Source organism: Lissotriton vulgaris, chromosome 12 (genome assembly GCF_964263255.1).
Source record: "Lissotriton vulgaris chromosome 12, aLisVul1.2, whole genome shotgun sequence".
Classification (NCBI taxonomy): domain Eukaryota; kingdom Metazoa; phylum Chordata; class Amphibia; order Caudata; family Salamandridae; genus Lissotriton; species Lissotriton vulgaris.
Window position 1 is genome coordinate 679536369 of NC_141700.1, and position 20092 is coordinate 679556460.

The 20092-nt window shown below is 43.9% G+C and overlaps 1 protein-coding gene across 1 annotated transcript in view; it reads right to left on the reverse strand.

Annotated features, from left to right (window-relative positions):
• LOC147677998 (DNA topoisomerase I, mitochondrial-like) overlaps positions 1–20092 on the reverse strand; it is a 1183590-nt gene that overhangs the window by 173272 nt on the left and 990226 nt on the right. The window contains exon 20 of the mRNA XM_086945880.1: positions 3509–3652. Within this exon, the coding sequence (XP_086802006.1) occupies positions 3509–3652 (144 nt within the window). The remainder of the gene's footprint in view (positions 1–3508; positions 3653–20092) is intronic.

Below are 20092 nucleotides of genomic sequence, written 5' to 3' on the forward strand. Positions count from 1 at the left end.
AATCCATTTCAATGGCGATATATGAGCAAGTGGCTAGGCGAGAGCAAAGCGGGTACAATTAACAAAACACTAAAGACGCCTGCACACAGCTCCATCAATCAGAAGCACTAGATCCTGAGCACGGCAAGTAAGGGTAATACATAAGCAGAAAGTAGCTAAATTAACCTCATACAAGCAAGGACTATGACCCACAAGTAACTAAAAAATTCTACCACCAATGTGGCAGGTGATGCCAACTCAAGACCATATCTTTCATTCATCAAGAACACCAAGTATGAGAAGCAAAAAGTCACAAATTCAACAAACATAGCAACTGCTACAGGAGGCGGGAAGGAAAAGAGAGCAAACAGCCAGAGTGTAGAAAAAAGTGAGATCCATGAAATTTTGACTATGTACAAGTTGGACCATACTATAGCCTTATAGCCCGCCGTAGAGGGCTATACCGGCTATTAAAGGCCCTCTCCAGCGTTAAAGGCCCCGAGCCGAAGGCGTTTAACAAGGGAGAGGGACTTTAATAGCGGTATAGCCCATCTACGAAGGGCTATAAGGCTATTAGAACATTCTGTCACTAGAGGACAGAATGTTCTAACAAAAAAACAAAGCCTTTTGGAAGCGTGAGGGGATTGGAATCCCCTCAGGCTCCCTGAAGCCTTTGTTCACAGCCAGAGCTGTGAACAAAGAAACATTGGAATGTTGGAGCTCCAGGCTTATACCAGCCATTATAAGCCCCGAGCACTCCATAGTTTTCAATGGAGCTCCCAACATTCCAATGTTCTAATAGAAACTAGAAGCAAAATACACTGTTGTGGCTACTGACGGTCAAACTCTTTACTGTGTTTCACTTTTTGTTATCCGAGATGTCATATCTGATGTCACCTAAAATGTCATGAGTGTGGAACTATGCAAGGTAATAAGCAGTGCATGACGTGGTGCAAATTATGGTTAGTTTACTCAACTACAACTGGCTAAATTTAGTGCTTTCTAGTTTTTATTTGAAATGTAATGACTGGTGTACTTTAACTGTATTTTTTCAGTGAATTTCAGAGCTTCTTAAAAAAATACATTATGATGGGCAAAACAAACCATAACTTGACTTTAACCTTTGGCGTTTTAGAATCTATCTATCTATCTATCTATCTATCTATCTATCTATCTATCTATCACATAGTGGCTGTTGCCATTGTGTAGTTACAGTTATGTCAGAGTTTCCATAGGAAGAGAGTCTTTTTTTGCCGATCACATTGGCACTGTTTGACAAATCTATATTAAACTTTCGAAAAATTATAATTCACCTCCACTTCCTCCTGGAAAGTTATGGTGTGGTCTAGCAGGAAGTGGCCAAGAAAACGGGGGTCTAAAAACAGATTTTCCATTTTAATTCCCATAGCAAACACCAGTCACTGATGAAAAAAAACATGTGAATGAAATTGCATCAAATTTGTCAAAACATAACTTCACTCCGAATTTGTGCTTTTCATAAATTGCAGAAATTTGCGTTTCAAGAGGTGGGCAGTTTATTCATTAGATGCCCAAACTAATTGGTACAAAGGGATGGTTGGTCCTGCAGGAGTCCTACGGTACAGAAAACTATCAAAACTATGGCCCTCTGATTAAGGGAGATTTTTGATCTGATGGCCTTTCAGTATACTATGCAATCTGATTAGCCATCTGTAACTTGGAAGAAAATATTGCAGTGGCCAATAGAGGACATGCAGACTGTTTCCTTGTCCTGGAATAAACAAAATAGTATAAAGGGCCTGGGTAGGCATACCATAAAGACTGTCTTCAAGAGAGCACTTATCCATGTCTAGGTGGCTGCCTCTCTCTGTTGCCTACTGGGTGGATCCGTGCTTGGGGGTTCACGATTCAGATGGGATTCCAAAGCATACCATCCACTAGAAAGAGATGCTACTAGAAAGGGGACAAAGAATCCTCTCTCTTTTCAATCATCCTGTCCTTAATCTCCCAGCAAGTCAATGTAAAGGGGTGCAGCTAAACACGTATACCAAGTACCTGTAACTAATGCAACACCAACCACGTTTGGCTGGTACTTCATTACGGAAACGCTAATTAACTTGTCTATAAAAATAATAATAAAATACTTTGAAATCAAAAACAAAAGTGGGTGTAAAGCCACACTGTAGTCCATATGTGACATCTCACTTTTTGCCAGTGGAACACTGTCTGCATCACATTATGCTGAGCAATTGGAATTTGCCATGTATTACCCTGTTTAAGTGGCAGCGCGTGTGCACTGGGAGGTTTTTAGCCGGCTTCCAGTAAATATATGCCAGTAAACAGACCAAACAAGGAGATAGGCCTTCCAATGCCATGCCTATGGCAGTCCTGCCTTGACTATTCACCTTTTTCTTGCTTTTTTTTGCATTGTCAGTGATGCAGTACAGATGCACCTTAGATATGAACTACATGTTTAAATCCTATAATTTATTGGTGGAGTAGACAGAACAAGAGGTATAATTGGGTGATGTTGTCTTTGTGCACATGTATACATATTTTTGCTTCTATGCATGTGTGTGCATTAATCCTTTATGTGCATTTTATACCTGAAATAGCAGCATGCTGTGCACACTCATATGTACCTTTTCTGTGCGTCTCTATAGTATTCCTGGCCAGGTGTGCCCTTTGTCCCGACTGAGAAGCTACAGCAGCATATTACATGTATAATGTACCTCAAACAAGACCAGCATCTCCTTTAAGCTGGAGGGTTCATCCAGCCTTGAACCACTGTAAAATATATTTGTTTCAAGTCGGACTCCGGTAACTCAAGAATACAATAACTGAAGAGTTTGATGTTACTGTAAGCAGTGAGAAGTGACGGAGCACACCATTGTGGGACTGTCATTCTCTTTGGTGTTTTCAGACCAGGCAATGGATGACTCGGGTAACCCTGGGCATAGTTTGCGTAGTAGTGCTACGCGTAGCTACGCGAAGTGCACTTCGCACTACGCATAGCTACGCGAACTGTGTTGTGCCCTGTGCAAAATGCTGTTCGCACTGATTGCACAGTGCTGGACGCTTGTCTGCACTGTGCAATCAGTGCAAATTGCATCTTGCACAGTGCAAGCGGTCGTTTTCTGCCACTCGAGTAGATTTGTACTCGAGCGGTAGCTTTCTCAACGCGGACTGGTAGTTTCTCATTGCGAGCGGTCGCGAGCATACGCGACCACTCACAATGAGAAACCTGACCTTCCCGCGTTGTGAATCTCGCCGGAAGGTTTATTTTCCACGCTCGCGATCAGCAACTTGATGTTGCTGATCGCGAACGAGAAAAGTCTTGCCGGCATGTTATTTTGCTCGCTCGCGGTTGCCAACTTGACGTTGAGGAAGGCGAGCAAGCAAAAAATGCCCACTGTGCATTTTTGCACTGTGCTACGTGCAATTCGCGTACCGCTTATTTGCTCAAACTACGCAAGCGTAGCGTAGTCCTAGGCCCAGGTCTAGACTAGGGTCTCTCTGAAGTTTTCAGCTCCTCAGACCATTCTCTAACCTTGTCAATGAAGTAAAGCGCCACTGCCCGCTGTCTCAGCCTCATCTCCTTGGACTTCCAGTCCTCACGATACTGAGCTCGTATCCGGTCCACACAAACCTTTAGTTTCCGGGCTATCTCATACTTCTCCCAGTCTTTTTCTCCCTGTCAAAACAAGAAATAATGTGTTCACATATTGGAGTAATACTCCTTATGTCATTTATGCATAGTAGCCTTTGACCAGTTCAGCATTTAAGCACTTCACCCGGTCACTCAACCACCCTGCAGCATCAGGATCATGCTCATCAATTATTGGCGAAATCATGGTCAAAAGTGAGCGTTTTAACTGTTTTCCTAATATGTTGATTCAGTCTTAATGTTGAGTCCAGCTAAAAATACAAACCATAGCATAATTTTACATAGTTCATACAATGGCGCTAATATTAAACACTACCATTTCATCGTAAAGCAGAGCAATTACAAACTAGACACAGATGCATTCTTCCAGGGAACCCCAAAACACAAACAATCCACAGCATGAGACTAATGCAGTGGGCAAGTGATGAAAATAAGGAAATGCTGGTCTACAGATCCTAAAATTGATCCCACCTGAGCAAAGGTGTTATCTATTTATGGTGCATTATTTGTATCATCTTTAATCGCACTTAAAATGCCTTCATGGTTTGAGGTGACCCGACACATGAACAGAGACAAAAATGTTGTGAAAAAACCTAATCATTAGGAAAAGATAGCTTATTACCATCCAGGACATACATACAGATTGGACAGGGCCCAAGTAAGGATCCAACTCATGTCATGTTTTAATCCTACAAGGGTATCAAACTGCACGAATGCCACGTTTGGCAGCTTCCCTACTTGGGTGCTTCTCTTCCATGAAGGTGTTTTAACCCACATCTTATAGTTCCACACTACGGCCCAGGGGAATCATAACCGTCATGGCCCCTATTTCCACACACATTTTCTTTGCAGTTAAGCCACTGAAATGTGTTAAAAGCCTCCACAGTCAAAGTATTTGATTAGTTCTCTGCTCAACTGGGTTGCAGGATTTGACCGCATACAAATCCACAACAACAAGGACGCCATAAATATTTCATCTTTCAGTAAGCAAAGACAGCTCCCCGTTGCATGAAAATAGGAGGAGCTTTGGGGTAAACTCAAAAGAAGTCTACAAAACAAACCTATTTGCATTAATTTGAAGTGAAGATGCTTCAGGAAATAATCCTAAACACATGTTAAAATTGTGATATGCTTTCTTCTGGGGTTTATTTTTAATTCTATAAGCAATACAGAAAACTACCCCTGGAGAGTAAACAAAGTTCCATCTCCCATTGTGCAATAAATAGAACCATCATTACAGTTATCAAAAAGCCTTCCCAGCTAAGCAAAGGCCCGCAAATGTTCCAAGGGTTTGTTCTCAATGTAAAAAGTTTGGTTTTTAATGGACTTTCAGTCCATAGTCAATGTAAGAGTTTGGCAAAATTAGCATCCATGTCATCTATGGAAAGGTTTAACTATAAATGTTCTTCTTTAGTCCATATGGATCCTAGCCATAAGCATGGCCATGTCCACATACCTTAATGCAGAAGTAAACGTTCTGCCTTTACCAAATAAAGAGTATGCAGGCCAGCACAAATCCTTGGTGGTCCTCTATGAAGTAAAAAACTTTCTGGACATTCAGCATGCAGACCAAATCTGACCTTAGCCTTTGTGTTACACAGTGTGAGAGCACAAAAAACTAATTAGGGCTTGTAAGAAATGGGATTATTTGGAGTGGGTCACTTCCTACCTCAAGGACTAAACACAATCCTGGTTTGGGTGAACCCTCAAAGTTAATAAATGAACTTGAGCTCAACCTCATGGGAGCTGTGGCACAGAGTAGACAGGCTTACCATAGTGAAATATACCAGGTATTTATGCAGTACCAAAACAGTAAAAGTAAAAATGCTAAATGATAAAAAATACAAAACTGAATTAGAAAGATAAAATAAAAAGTAACTACCAAAACGACAAATCCATTAACAGACTCAGGAGAAGTATTTCTACGGTTGTAAGTTGGAATAGCTCTAAAAATCAAAGTGTCAACAACAGTCAATGGTCCACTGGAACACAGGTGCAATTTGACACTGACCATGAAGAAAAGCTGGTCTAATACACTATCCACATTTGTCCTGGTCAAAATCTTCCCTTCTGACTTTAGTCTTAAGTCCCAATCCACTATAGCAGTACCCTTCTAAAGCCTCTCAGGACCTCAGGGGAGGCACGTAAAGCTATACAGGGTGTCAGGCAGAACCCACCAGTAGTGTCTAGTCCAGGTCCCAATGGTCAGTTGCAGGAGAGGCCTCTAATAGCTTGTTTTATCCCTGTGGCTTGAACAGGAGGTCAGCCATCAGACCCTTAGAGTCCACTTCTTTGTTTTGCATATAAAAAAGAGGAGGTCCAAATCTTAAGGACTCTTCTCACATCACAGTCAGCAGGTATAGTCTTTGTTCTTCCTCCTATTCAGGACTGTTCTCAAGTGGGTGCCTGGAGGTGCCACATTTATGCCTGGCATGAGCTGGCAGGTAGGATGGGCTCAGCCTAACTAGTGGGGTAAACGTTCCCGAGGCAACTCTACCCACTTTGGGCATTTTCAAGATGCCAAAAATCTTTGGCCACACTAAACCTGTGCTCTGAGGACTGGGATGAGTGTGGGGAGTGCACTAATGGTAAGTTTAGCAGCCTCACACATCGTACACGAAAACCAAGTTTAGTCTAGTGACTGTACCCACAATAATTCCAGAGAAAATTGTGGCAGAACAATAGTAGGGTTTTCCAAAAACCAGACAGTGGATACTCTGGAAATTGTTGGCCACCGGTTTTCCTTACTTTAAAGTGCACACAAGTGGTGTAAACCCAGCAGAACTGTCATGCAGAATTTGACATTCAAGCAGGGGTTGACATTCAAGCACAATTTCGACACTTTAATTTAACCCGTTTGCTGCTTCGAACGTTCCACGCCAATGCGGAGCGTTCTATTAAGCGGGCAGGGCCACGACCAACGGACGTGTGCAGCACTACCTAGGTAGTGCTCGCGATGGCCAATGGCCGACACCCGCAGCGAATGGGTTAAAAAGGATGTCCAGAGCACACTTGCATATTTAGTTGTGTTTAGAAGAGAGATCCCTGGCCAGGTCAACCTTTTGTCAGCTTCTCGGTGGCACTTTCTACCTTTTTACACTTATTGAAATGCTAATTACTGACTGGCAAAAGAGGGAGATGAACTGCAGTTTAGGTTCAAGGGACTTCAAGAAGGGAACCTAACACTTGTTTTGCAATACTACTTAATAAAAATGCAACTTTACCATTGAATTGCACTTGTAAGTGCCATTATAAATAGCTGTTTAATATTTTTTTTGTATCTAGTCCACTTCTAGAGATGCAGTATTAGGATTTTGAATATGTACTTTGGTGTTCTACATAGGACAGCTAAGCTTGCAAAAGAAAAAAAAGCTTTTGGGTGCTAGTCACGGTTAATGTAAAACTTCTGCATGTCCTACTTTTAAATACCAAGCACCCTGCTTTGTGGTAGGAAAGGCCTACATATGAGTAAATTATTATTATTTAAAAGGGAGGTTTTGACCTCTCAAAATGGTTTATTTTGATAGGTCAGATTGCAGTTTTTACATTGCTACAGCCAAGCTGCGCCGGTTGAGCTGAAGCCATGTTTGCAGTCAGTGTAGTGAATGGAACTACAGGTGTTGCAGCTCAATAGTGACATTTAACTTCCAGACCTGGTTATTCCTTGTACATTATAATAGGACCTTCTAGATTAGTTAAAAATACCAATTAGGAATATGCCAATTGGACCACGTTGATGGGGGCGGGGGGGGGGGGATTGGGGGGAGTACAGGCACTTCACCTCTAGTTAGCACATCATGGTCGATCAATGTGTATGTAGGTGGACATGTTTTTTGTTAATAGGCGCAGGAATTAGGCATATTGCCCTCTACAATGTAAGCTTGTTGTTAACAAAGATGGAGGCTTGATGTCTGCATGTGAATAGATCGGACACGTTTAGCGCCATGTTAGTTTAGCCTTCGAGAAGCTGGACTGGCTCTAAACCCTGTTTTATTTTGCAAATGCGACTTAAAAACAGTGACCAAACATTTTATGAAACCCGAGATATGACCAATGATTAGGAGAGGAACTTCACACGGGCACTGGACCGGCTTCCATTGCCTTAACCGAAGGCTGTTCTGGTGACAGTAGTTAATTTGTAAATACAAATAAGTACGGGGCTCTCGTCAGGAGGCAACTTGCACCAGTCCACTTCTCCTGTTCGCGCCGCCTAAAACAGACCAGACTACTAAACATGAAAGTGTGTAGTGGATATGGCGTAATGGCCAGAAGTTCAGACTTCGGAGCTGGGGAACCAGGTTAGAGTCTCTGCGTCACCTCAACATCCCGTGATTCTGGACAATTTACTTAAACTCCCCATAAATGAATGTGTACTTAACTGATGCTCATGAAAAGCACCGGTGTGGATTAAGTGCCGTACTAAACATCCGAACCACTGGCTCAAATTAAGCACAGGGCAACACCATTGCTGGCTGCCCTGACTGGTTAGAGGGCTCTGTTTGTTCTTGAGTAGACAAAATGTCCTTGCCCTAGTGCCAGGGATAGCAGTTATTCTCCTTGCCACAAGGAATGTTGTTATTAATCAGAACTGTATTTTCTAAATACATTGAAAATTGTCCTTTTCTCTGCCATAAAGAAAATTGCTATGATTTAGAATTGCTTGTTGAGTTGTAATAGGATTCATATAAATGTGTACATGAAATGAAAAGATTGATATATGCCAGGAATTTTTAATTTTGTTTGTATTTTAATAAAATATGTTTTTAAATGTATACAACTAACCTAGTATTGTTTTGTTACACTTCAGTTGTTTTGTAGTATATTGCAATTTAAAAAGCACTTTTAGACAAAGATCTATGACTTGTATGAATCGTGAAATTGCCTAGGGATATACATTTTACTTGATTAGTTCCCTGCCCTAGGAACTGTGATATCAATTTGACAGGGGGTCCTTGTTATTTTACATTTATATAGCAGTCAAACTATGCCAGGCCACAGACCTTGTTGTCACACATCAGATATGTGCATCACTTCTGGTAAAAAAAAGGCTAATTTATGGACTCTGGTAGAACTAGCATATTTCCTAAAGATGGTACAGTGGGAGTGTTAGGGCTATAAAATGTAATGACCATGTTACAATGTTTCCCTGTTGTCACTGTTCGTGAAAAGATGCACGGTTTTTAATGATCTTCCATGATGCCACCAATTCCATATTGTTTGCACTAGATTAAGAATTGCAAAATAAATATTTTACTACACATTCAGGCCTAGTGAGCTATGAGTCGGTTATTCATTAATAAAAGTTTGTTTGGAGTTCCTCTGCAGTCCCTGAACTGAGCCTATGGGACTGACTGTAAGCAGGAATCATTGCCTATGCAAAGACTGCAGAGCGGGTTGTGTCTGAGTCGCATGCCAACTGGATTTGGTAGTTCAAAAGTTGGTGCACGGACCCGAGTCTTTGCTCTATGAAGCCAGAGATCAAACTCCAGCGGCTCTGGGGCACCTGCCCCGCCCCCAATCGTGACCAAAAGGGCGACTAGTTAGTGACCTTTTCAGAGTATGACTACTGACTAATCCACTCGGATTGCCTGGCCAGAGCATGAACGCTTCAGTCGCATCCCCAATAGTGTGATGTGGGACTCAGACCGTGCATCATGGAAAAAATACGGAGGTTATACGCATACATTGATGCCTTAGAAGCAACAAAAAGAATAATTTCCCTTCAGGCTTTTTCTGTGAATATACACGCATGTCTACATATCGGAGAGGAACAAGAATGTTGAGCCGTAAACACGAGGGAGCTTTTATAAAGCTAAGTTGCGCTTCCTTTTCTAAACTCTAAGCCTTATAATGCACAAAAACACGAAATGTTGTGCTTCTGAAACTTCAGGTATTCTGAAAAATCACCTTGCAGGCTGCGCTGCTGCATCACATCCACAGGGTGGCACTGCTGCCCTTCTCGTTATAGAACTTGCACAGACTTCACCTGTAGAGCATACACATTTAGGCTAATCGGTCGTTGTTCTGCTCCTTTAGGATGGTGTTTTATAGAGTCCTATGGCCCGTAATTTGAGTAGGGTGAACAAGTGAGAGTGAATGGCAAGGAGGAAAGTTTTTCTAAAAGGGTCATAGTTTAAAGCGCCTGGAAGAAGTCTCTTTGTAACGTGGTATGGAGGGTTTTGAAATTCGCTGATCTGTACATAGGTTACAGGATTCGATTGAATAAGATGTCTTCGTGGGCTCGTACATTTGTTACTAAGATGCAGAGGCAGGCTGCAGTTCTCAACTTTTCATGATAATTCTCAGGGGTTTATGCAAATGCTGCAAAGAGCCGTTCACTATTCTTCTGAAGGGGGGGTTTATTTATGTTATAACATATCTAGAGCGCTTAGCTGCCCCAGCACCGGGGCTTCCAAGCGCTAGTCCAGTGAAAAAAAACAAAATGAAGAGAAATGGCGAATATGACATTAAAAGGAAAAACCCCAAGTAGAGAAGAACCAGTTCTTCAAAGTTTTCTGAACTGCAAATGGTTCTGAAGGGACCTGATCGGGAGAGGGAGGGTGCCCCAGAGAGCTGGGGTCTTAGCACACACCTGCTCTTACTCTCTTGACCAGAGGGATAGTGGCCAAATTAAGATTGGCCGAACACAGAGGACATGGTGTTCGATAATGAGATACCAGATTGCCACATATAGGGGCCCCCTTGAAGTGCAAGAGTTTATAGGTAAAACACAAGGGCTTGAAATGTATACGCCTATCCACTGCGAGGCCAGGCACATTGCAAAGACCAGCAGGTGAGCAACATTTTGGGAGAGGGAGCATCAACCTGGCCACATTTAGTGCCAGCTGGAGTCTTCTAGTTACTGGTTTGCTGACTCACAGTCAGAGCATGTTGCAGTAATCCAACTGGGGTAGGATTACTGTCTGAATGATAGCTTGACGAATGTCAGGGAAAAATAAACCCAGGATAGATGTAAGCCCTCAGGAACCCAAAACACATGCCTGCTACAGATGTTGTCTCTACTTTGAAGGATGGAGGGCTATCCGCCCAAAACTCCTAGATTTTTTTGATGGTGATCATTGGGAGGTACCCCTAGAGAGGGAGGCCACCAGTGGTGGCCCCAACAGTGGGCATCCTTTCCTTTCCTAAAATTAGCATTTTGGTTTTGCTCGTTTTCAAATGTAAGCAATTAGTATTCATCCACTCTGCAAAGGCGGATAATCCCTTCCGAAAGTTGGCGAGGTCTGATAAATAATTGTCAGAGACAAAAAGCACAAGCTGAGTGTCATCTGCATACAACACCAGCGTCAACCTCAAGGTTTTGATGCCTTGAGTCAGGCATTGAAAGTAAATATTAAACAGAGTAGGGTTTATGGAAGAGCCCTGGGGAACACTTATGCACAGCATGGGGTAGAGAGCTATAGGGAGGGGAAAGAACCAGGGCCGTTTCTGCCATTAGGCAAGACTAGGTGGTCGCCTAGGGAGGCAAAAGGGGGAGGGCGGCAAACACTCCTGACAAGTACCACGCATCAGGGCCCCAGGGCGTTAGTCTAGCACATTTCAGTGTAGTGATCTCTGCATCACCACACTGAATGCATTGCATTATAGCGCTGCTCAGCTGTCAATGCAGAGCTCTGCTATAATGCACCATATAAGGACTATGCCTAAGAAGCAGTAGCGCGATGCGCGCTGTTCCCGGCAGGCTAAAGGGCTGGCAGCTCGTAGCCTTCGAGCACTGCTCTCTTCGCTACAACAATGTATCCAAGTTTGACACCCCCCCACCGCCCAATACAAGAGCGTAGCAAAGTAAGTCTTTGCCCGGCCAATCATTGATTGTTGGTGTTATAGTTTAAGGTCAGTGGGGGGTGAGAGTAATGCGGCGGGGGCGGGGAAAGGGAATTCGGCTGAGAGCCAGCTCCTCATCGTCGCTGCGGCCGGCAGTTGGCACGGTCATGTGGATGGGATCCTGCGCTGGCCGCACCACTTGACTGCAGCCGACAAGGCCGCCGAGCCTGCATGATCATCAGTAAGTGCCAGAGTGAGCAGCAGACTGTATTCATCCAAAAGTAATTGCAGTAGCAGTTTTGGCAAGTTTGCCTTGAAATTTGGCGGTGGCAAGGAACCGCAGAGGTGCTTATGCCCTGCTCCTCCCTCCCGCTGTGCTGCTGCTTCCTGGCTCCCTCTTTTCCCCCCGTGGTTTTGCCCAGCTCATCTGATGGAGTCGCTGGCAACGAAAGTTGCCAGTGAGTTCTCGGGAGTACCCGATTTTGTAACTGCGCAGCAGGTTCCGGGTGTGTAGAAACCCGCGCAAGCCATTAATAATAGCAGGCGGCAGCACACTTGACCCCGGGGTTCCCTAGCTTGAGGCCTGCATTTTAAAAACCTGTGTATTTTAAAGCCTTAACACCTTGGCTGCTAGGCGTTTTCCCCTCCGGTGCTGACTTTTTTAAAAGCCCCTTTATTCATGATGAGCTCAGCTCGTCATCAGCACAGCTCAACTGTGCATCGCATCGAAAGGGTTTTAAAGTGATGCTTATCACTCTGCAGCAATAGAAATGAATGTATGCTTAGTGCTTCCATTGTCAAAAAACGGAAGGTTCTCGTTCCTGGCTTGCAAATCACAACAGCTGGATTGGTGAAGTGCAGCCATGTTTTCAGGGGTAAGTGTAAATTGTGATGCGCTTTTAAACTATTGAAAAGCAGCCTTTCGCTTCCCCGCAGGATAGCGTATTTCAATATTTAATTTTCTCTCGCTTCCTTGCACACAATGTTCTTGTTTTTTGCGAGCATGTGCTTAAAAAATAAAGCTTCACGTTTTTAAGCCATTCTGATCATCGAACCAAACACAGTGTTGTGCAAACTACGATTAAATAACTTTAAGCTGTACATGTTTGAATGAAAATATTGCAAACTTTTGTTGTACACACTTCCTAGATAAACAGACATAATACAATGCTGTTGAACTTGAAAGGCACTCTGGCCCTTCACGAAAGTGTATTTTAGCTAATGTATAGCACAGTATATCCGCCACCCTCAACCTGTGCCCCAGCCTGGGCCCCCAGTTATTGTTGCTGTCTCCTGACAACAATAAAACTCCTCATGAACACCTGCTCTGAGTCCGGGACTAGTGGCTGAGCAGGGGGTGTTGATGGCACGCACACCTGTTGCATACATGCATACAGGGCCGGCTCTAGGCATGTGCAAGCTGTGAACCTGCACAGGGCCACCAAACCCCAGGGGCCACCACGCCAATATATATCCTTAATATATTAATCCTCTGAGGATGGATACATGTTTGCGTGGTGGCCCCTGGCAGGGATTTCGCGGCCTCCGGCTCCGTTCCACTACTAAACACCCTGACCCCCTCCCCTCTTTACTGGCCTGCGCGCTCCGCCCCGCCCGGACCACCTCTTTCAGGCCCCCTACCTACGCTCCCTGCCCAGGGCCACCATGAGCCCAGAGCCGGCCCTGATGCATAGCAGTACCACCGTGACCAGTTCTGCACTGAGAACTGTACATCAGCTGATAGTCGGGGAGGCATTTTTCAATTCTCGCCTAGGGCGGCAAATCACCTAGAAACGGCCCTGGAAAGAACCTGAAAAGATCGCTTAAATGGAAACAAGTCAAACCAAGACAATGCAGACCCATCTATATCAATGTCCTGTAAGCGTTGAAGCAAGATCCTATGGGACACCGTATCAAATGCGGTGCTTAAATCAAGCTAACTCGAAGGGGAAGATCTGCCTTCATACAAGTGCAGGTTGTCAGCCTTGAACCGCAAGAAGTGTGGACTTGGCATTATGTGCTGGTCTGAAGAAGTCTTGAGAAATGCCCAGTATCTTCTAGAAACGGAGTAAGAAAAGCATTGGCATGTCTGCTACCTTAAACCACACACAACTAAAGGGGGAGAGGTTTAAATCCTACACCAACCTACCCAACAAATATCTATACACACAAAAGAGGAGTAGGAGTACAATTGAAAAGAGAATTTATGTAGCACATGCTTCGTTTTTTGAAAACTGCCCTCACCCACAAATTGTGGCATTCTTCATTATTGGGCTGGCTATAAACACCCCTGTGTAGACCAACTCCTGCGTGGAGCAAAAGGGAGGGGAAGACAATACAACCATACATTGTTAGGGGATCAGAAAAAAATAGTGGTGCAGAAATTAGAGTTTAAAACTGGCCCAGGAATATCCACTGTCAATTTTATTCCTAGACTTCCTGGTCATAGGATGGTGGTGTCTGGGAGAGTTATTAACCCCCCACCTCTCTTATTCACATGTCTGTCAACATGTTTCAGCCGATTATATCTAGCCCAAAAAGAGTCTAATGGCTTTCATCAGGACCCAAGATCCCCTTAATTCTCCTATTCTCCTGCCTTCCTTTGTTGGTAGTTTGAGATTTGACCCAATCTGATCTGGGGGCCATACAACACATTGCAATAACACCTGTAGATGGAACTGTAACAATCAGAACTATTTACACATATGAGAGCGATGCTTCTCTGTGTGTTGAAGCCAAATGGAATGTAAATGCTCAATGCAAACACGCATACACCACACTACCATTGGGGATAATTTTGGCAAGTTTCCAAGGCCCAGAGGCAGAAGACGGAGAGAGATTGACCAATTCTAAACAGGGCAGGAGGCAGAAATCCCGAAGTTTAAAAAACAAGTCAGGTTTAAGTGGGTGAGCAGGGGAACCCAGCTTAACCTGGCTACATATGGTCCGTGACAGTCAGACCCAGAGGGGGAACTGAGCAGAGGCAGATAGATACTGGTAATGCCATCAAGACTCACTACAGAAGCATCAGTGTTAAAATGCAGGTAGGTCTCCTCTATCTTAGCAAGAAAATATTCTGCTAGCTTCTCGCAGTGCGTGTTAGATGCTTCAATAGAGTCTGCTGAGAGCATAGGTTTAGTGAGGCTATTTACTAAATTCAAAAGCATGGCAGTGTCCCTGTTTAGCAGTCTTGGGGTGTGGGTGGGAGTTCTTGTTTATGCTACGGGAAGTTGGTTACCAAATAATTTAATAAAATTAAGTGAGAATGCTTTTGGGTTACTACCAACTCTTGACCTCAGCCAAGGAACGCAAGGGGAACCGATGTGGGAGGCGGGATAAAGGGAGAACGAGCTTCATGCCTTTTTGCTTCGTGAAACTTGTATCTAGTTATCTAGGGTTCATTTAATCCAAAAAGAAAAAGTTAAAAAAAAAAGTTCAACGTTGAAAGAATAAAAGATGTGCGAGGAGACAAAAAATATTCTTTGGTGGAATTGTTGCAATTCCTGATTTTATCCTAAAAATTAGCCTGCCCTAGATTTCCTAAACAGCTTAAGGTAGGACTTAATAGCTGCTCTATAACACATTTTTTTACAGAGGCGTCATATGTTTTCCTCAATGAGTTTTTCTACAGCCTTACAGTGCCTTTTGACAGAAATCATAGTTTCATTAAACCAGGGAGCCGCATGCTCTTTCCCACCACGAACCTGTGGATAAAGGTTTATATGGCTGTAGTAAGCCAAGATTGTAAGGTGTTATCCGCTATCTCTACATCAGAGGCCAACTGAGGACGACAGGCCTGAATAAAATACCCAGTTTTTTTTAACGTGAAACCTGTGCCACAAGCGTTTATGGATCGGAACAGAGGTGGTGGTCAGTGATTGGCAAGGCAGGCAAGGCAGATGGTCATTGGGATAGCAAAATGGTCAGTTCATGGGAGGGGGAGATTGGTCAAAACACTACTGGAGCAAAAATAAGAAAAAACTGTGTCTCAGGTGCCCAACTGAATGAATGGCACCGCCTTGTTAACTGAAGTGCTGGAAGTTCGTCTATGAAATTGGCAATATCGCCATTGTGATCATTGGCCTCCAAGCGAAGAGTAAGATCTCCCAAGATGTTAAACTTAGCTGATCTAATAACTAGTGAGGAGGGTAAGACCTATCCGTGCCTCCTTAAAGGCTTTATTGGACCTTGGGGGTGGTAAGTGAGAATCCCTGATCATGCAAAATTGCTGTTCAGTACAATTTTGAAACGGGCACTTTCACAGTGAGGGTCAAACTGCACATGTATCTGTCTCTATAAATCACTGCTTTGCCACTAGTTCAATTTAAATTCTTAAATAATATCCAGGGGAAGTGCCACAGCGGTTTCAGGTACCGAGCCAGGGCCAGCCATGTTTCTGTAAGAAACAGAACATCAGGGGTGTTGTCCTGAATAAAATCAAATACCTTGGTATGATGCACCATTGAACAAACAGGTTTACGTTTTGTGCTAATTAGCAGGGTATTACTCGTATAATTATTGACCCTGCTCTGTACATTCTGATTTTAAGAGATGTATACATTTCCTTGCTTCTCCAGGTGACAGGGTGCCTCTCATCCTTGCAATTTCCGTGGTGCCTCATTGCTATAGGAACACTTTTCTTTTATGTGGGAATTGCCTGGCCATTTCAAAACACCTGGGAATATAGCTTGAGTTTAGCTCAGTTTTTCTCTTTGAAGGACTGGAGCACAACTGGATGCTGTCAAACCATTTCATGCCTTGATCCCTTAAGTCACCAGAGTACTCAAGCTGATGCCAGACCATGGGCACTAAAATACATGGGGCAGGATCTTCAGACTTTACTAGAGGTACCTAGAGCCAACATGCTGTAATGATTTACTTACACACAACCTCACTGGTGTCCATCACTGCCCCTTCAATATCAGGATGCCAGACAACCATGAATAAAGCAGCTGCCTTCAGATATTTTTTGCCAAAAGTGGAAGACACAATGGCAAAACATCGACTGTGGGTTTGTTTTTAGCAGGCGGACGTGGAAACACAAACACAAACAAATAGTTACACTCATACAGCAGGGCATACACTTGGCCTTATTTTGACAAACGTTTTATCAAGTGAACCCCCACTTCCTATTATTTGGTCAGATCATTGCATGATCCGATTCTAAATCCCTCAAAGCAAAGCACCTGCTAAGGCCAGCAAAGAGGCAAGCAGAGCTAGACATTCTTGGAGGATTGTTTCTTCTGCCTCTTTCTCTACAATCTATAGGCTGATTACAACTACCTTACAAATGAACAACAATTCCACATTGACCACTTAACATGACTCTCTTACGCTGACGTTTGACCAACTTGCCCTCCACAGAAAAACACATGATTCACATCTAATGGAAGCCAAGTTCCTTGGTACACAAATAACCTATGCTTGGACAACTCAAAATGTAAACAGCTCAAACGTAAGTGATGTTTCACTAAATCCTTGGTAGACAAAGAAGTTTATAATTTTTGTTACACTGTAAACAGCTTAGAGCAGCTGGTAAGTCCCATATAACCTTAACTACTGACCAAGCTGGCATCTCCACAAAGGAATTTTACAAGGCCTTGCTCTGCTTTGTAAAATCGTGAGCCTGTATCCACACCATTCCGACCTCTCAAAAGATATGCAATCCCTGGCTGACTTTTTTTTGAAGCTAAAATTAACAATTTATAGCAACTTCCCAACCAACCGGGAACTGCTGGAGACGTTAGCTTACTTTAGCCAGCCTCTCCCGAACACCATCACCGTCTTGGGCATCTTCAAGTTCTGCTCACTGGAGGAGGTGCAGAAGGCGCTGGCCATAGCTAAATCAGGCTCCCATTTAGACCTTTGTCTGCCCAGGATAACATCCAGTGTCGCCAATGTTATTGCCCCGTCAGTAGTGGCACTCTACAATCTCTCCTTAACCTCAGCCAAATTTCCAACTGAGTGGAAGTGCGCCCAAGTATCTCCCATTCTTAAGAACCTCTCCGCCAACTCCAAGATTCTGCCAACTACTGACCAATCTCGTTGCTTTCTTGGTTAGAAAAAATTCTAGAAATTAATGTCAAAGCGCTAGCTACTTTGCTAGAATGACATGAGATCACAGACCCCTCACAATCAAGTTTCAGATCACTAGGCAGCACTGAGACTGCACTAGTGGCAGTCACTGACACCATAAGAGTATCACAAGATGCTGTTACTTCAGACATGTTGGTGTTACTGGATCTATCTGCGGCCTTCAATACAGTCTCACATCTCAATCCTAATCTACTGACTATATGAGGCAGAAATATATGGCAATGCACTGCACTGCACTGGGTCAGAGATTTTCTTCTCAGTCAAACTCAAACCATTTGTCTGGACTCCTTCAAATCAAGGACAATGTCAGTCAGCAAAGGAATCCCACAGGGTTCCTGCCTGAGCCCAACTCTAGTCAACACATATGTAGCGCTTCTAGCGCGAATTGTGAGACCGCTTCCCAGCGAGATTCCTCAACGTGGGCAGATGGTCACTACCGCTCGGAATGAGAAACATTCCGTTCGCATTGAGGAAGCTGGTGCATGAATTGAACTTCAACTTCAACTTGAGCGGCAGAAAGAAGCAGCAACCTCTTGCACTGTGTGAGATGCCAGAAGAGGGACATTAGCTGCAGAGGGTCAGATCTGTCCCGCCCAAGTGAAAGGACACCTGGACCTACAGTAGCCGTGCGAATACCCAGGGTACCAGAACCCCTACACCAAAGACCAAGAAGAAAGAGTTCAATCCAGATTTAAACTACCCAGGACAGCAGACACCTTTGCGAGGAACTTCAAAACCCCTGAGACCCACTCTATGAGTTGTCCAGCTTTCTCTGAATCGTCCCTACAACCTGCCTGCCCCTGACCATTTTGACGCACATCCCGTGGCTGCCCAATGTGCTCTGCACCCAGCCCGCCCAGCCTCGGTAACTGTGAACCAGCTGTGATCCCCTGGTCCTGAGGCCCCTCTGACCTGTTCCTCAATTAGGAGCCCCCCGGTCTTACCTTTAAGTCACTCTATACAGCGTGTTTTCAAGTGCCCCCGTTTTCTTATCACACCGGCTACCAATGACCTCTGCACCCTGCTCCCAGCCAGATCCAGGAGGTTCACGATCTTTCACTGCTGGAACATTGGATCTGGCCCTGCTACTTGCCTAGATCCAGAATGTGAATCTCAAGAACCCACTGTGTGATTTTATATGTTTTTCCCATTTTGTCCCATTGACTTTTATTGTGTGTAATTGCGGACAACAGGAATTCATTCGCGAAATCTGAAAAATCACAGCTTAAAAAGTACTTAACTTTGGACAAAGTTCTTGGTCTGAAAAAGTATATTAAGAAAAAATGAAATTTATTTTTATAAATTGGTTCATTGCCTCTGTGAGTACAACAAATGCTTAGCATTACCCGCTGATAAGCTTAACTGCCCACCTACTTTACCACAAAAAGAGCGTTAGTATCATCTTCTTTTGCCTCTGTATACCAGTAAGCACAGTGTACCTTGGTATAGGACACTATATAGAGATCCAGCCTCCAATATATCGCCAAAGGCAAGAAGTCAGTGAACATATGCCCTTGTGACCACATCCTTAAACCCAGGACCAAACGAAGTCATGAAAAGAATGAGGCAAGATAATAAGACCGCAAAACCGGATCCGAGATCCCGCCATCCTCCTCGGGTTGGTGAAGAAGCTGAATTTTACATAGAGGTTTCCTATGGCACCCTGTAAACCTCTGACTTAAAGCCTCAATCCCGTTAAAGACGACCACCAAAAGAAAAAGCGGGATACAACAAAACAGATAAAGGTACCACGGGAGGATAATCAACTTGATGCGATTACAGCATCCAATCAAACCTAGATGGATTAGTAGAAGTGTTGGCTGAATGTTGATAAAGATTCCCATAGTTATTCTCAACATTATCAGCCACGTGTAGCGATGAAGTGACCTCTAAATAGACAACCGTCCATACCCATCTTTGTAGTGATCAGGGGGAGTAGCACTGGACAAGACATGCGTATTATCTGTGTTAAGTTTATATGTAGAGATTTTCTCAACTGCTTGGGCAGCTGCTATCACTGCCTCCAAACCTCTGATTGGAGTGGGGTTTAAAACAGCCAATCATCTGCATACGCCAGAACCTTAACCTCATGCTGATGTATCCTCTGGAGCAAACACAAGGAGATGATGGACGGAGTGCTGAAACTTTTCAAACACTCACCCCCAGTCGCAGATTTGGTTGAATCCATTATCACTCTTTAGCTCACTTCGCCACCCCAGTTCAGTCACAGCTATATGCAAATCAGTCTGGACCCTGTGCCTCATGGGAACAGTCCAGCCCGAACTGCCAGGCAATGTCTTCCCTAGACTAGAAACAAGCCTCCTGGGGCACATTTCGTGGTAACACCCCTCATCAGCCAGGCTAGCTTGAATCCAGTGGCAAAGTGAGCAAGGGACCCACGTCTGAGGGTCGGAGCCTAGCTATGCAAAAATGTGGTGAAGAATTCCAGCTGCATTGGATCGGGCCAGAGGCATTACCTTTGACCAGAGAACCAATAGCGAATTCTACTTCAGAGAGAAATATGGGTAATGCGAGACGCAATCTTTCAGTATGGCTCAATTTATGTTGAAAATTGAGTTATTTTGT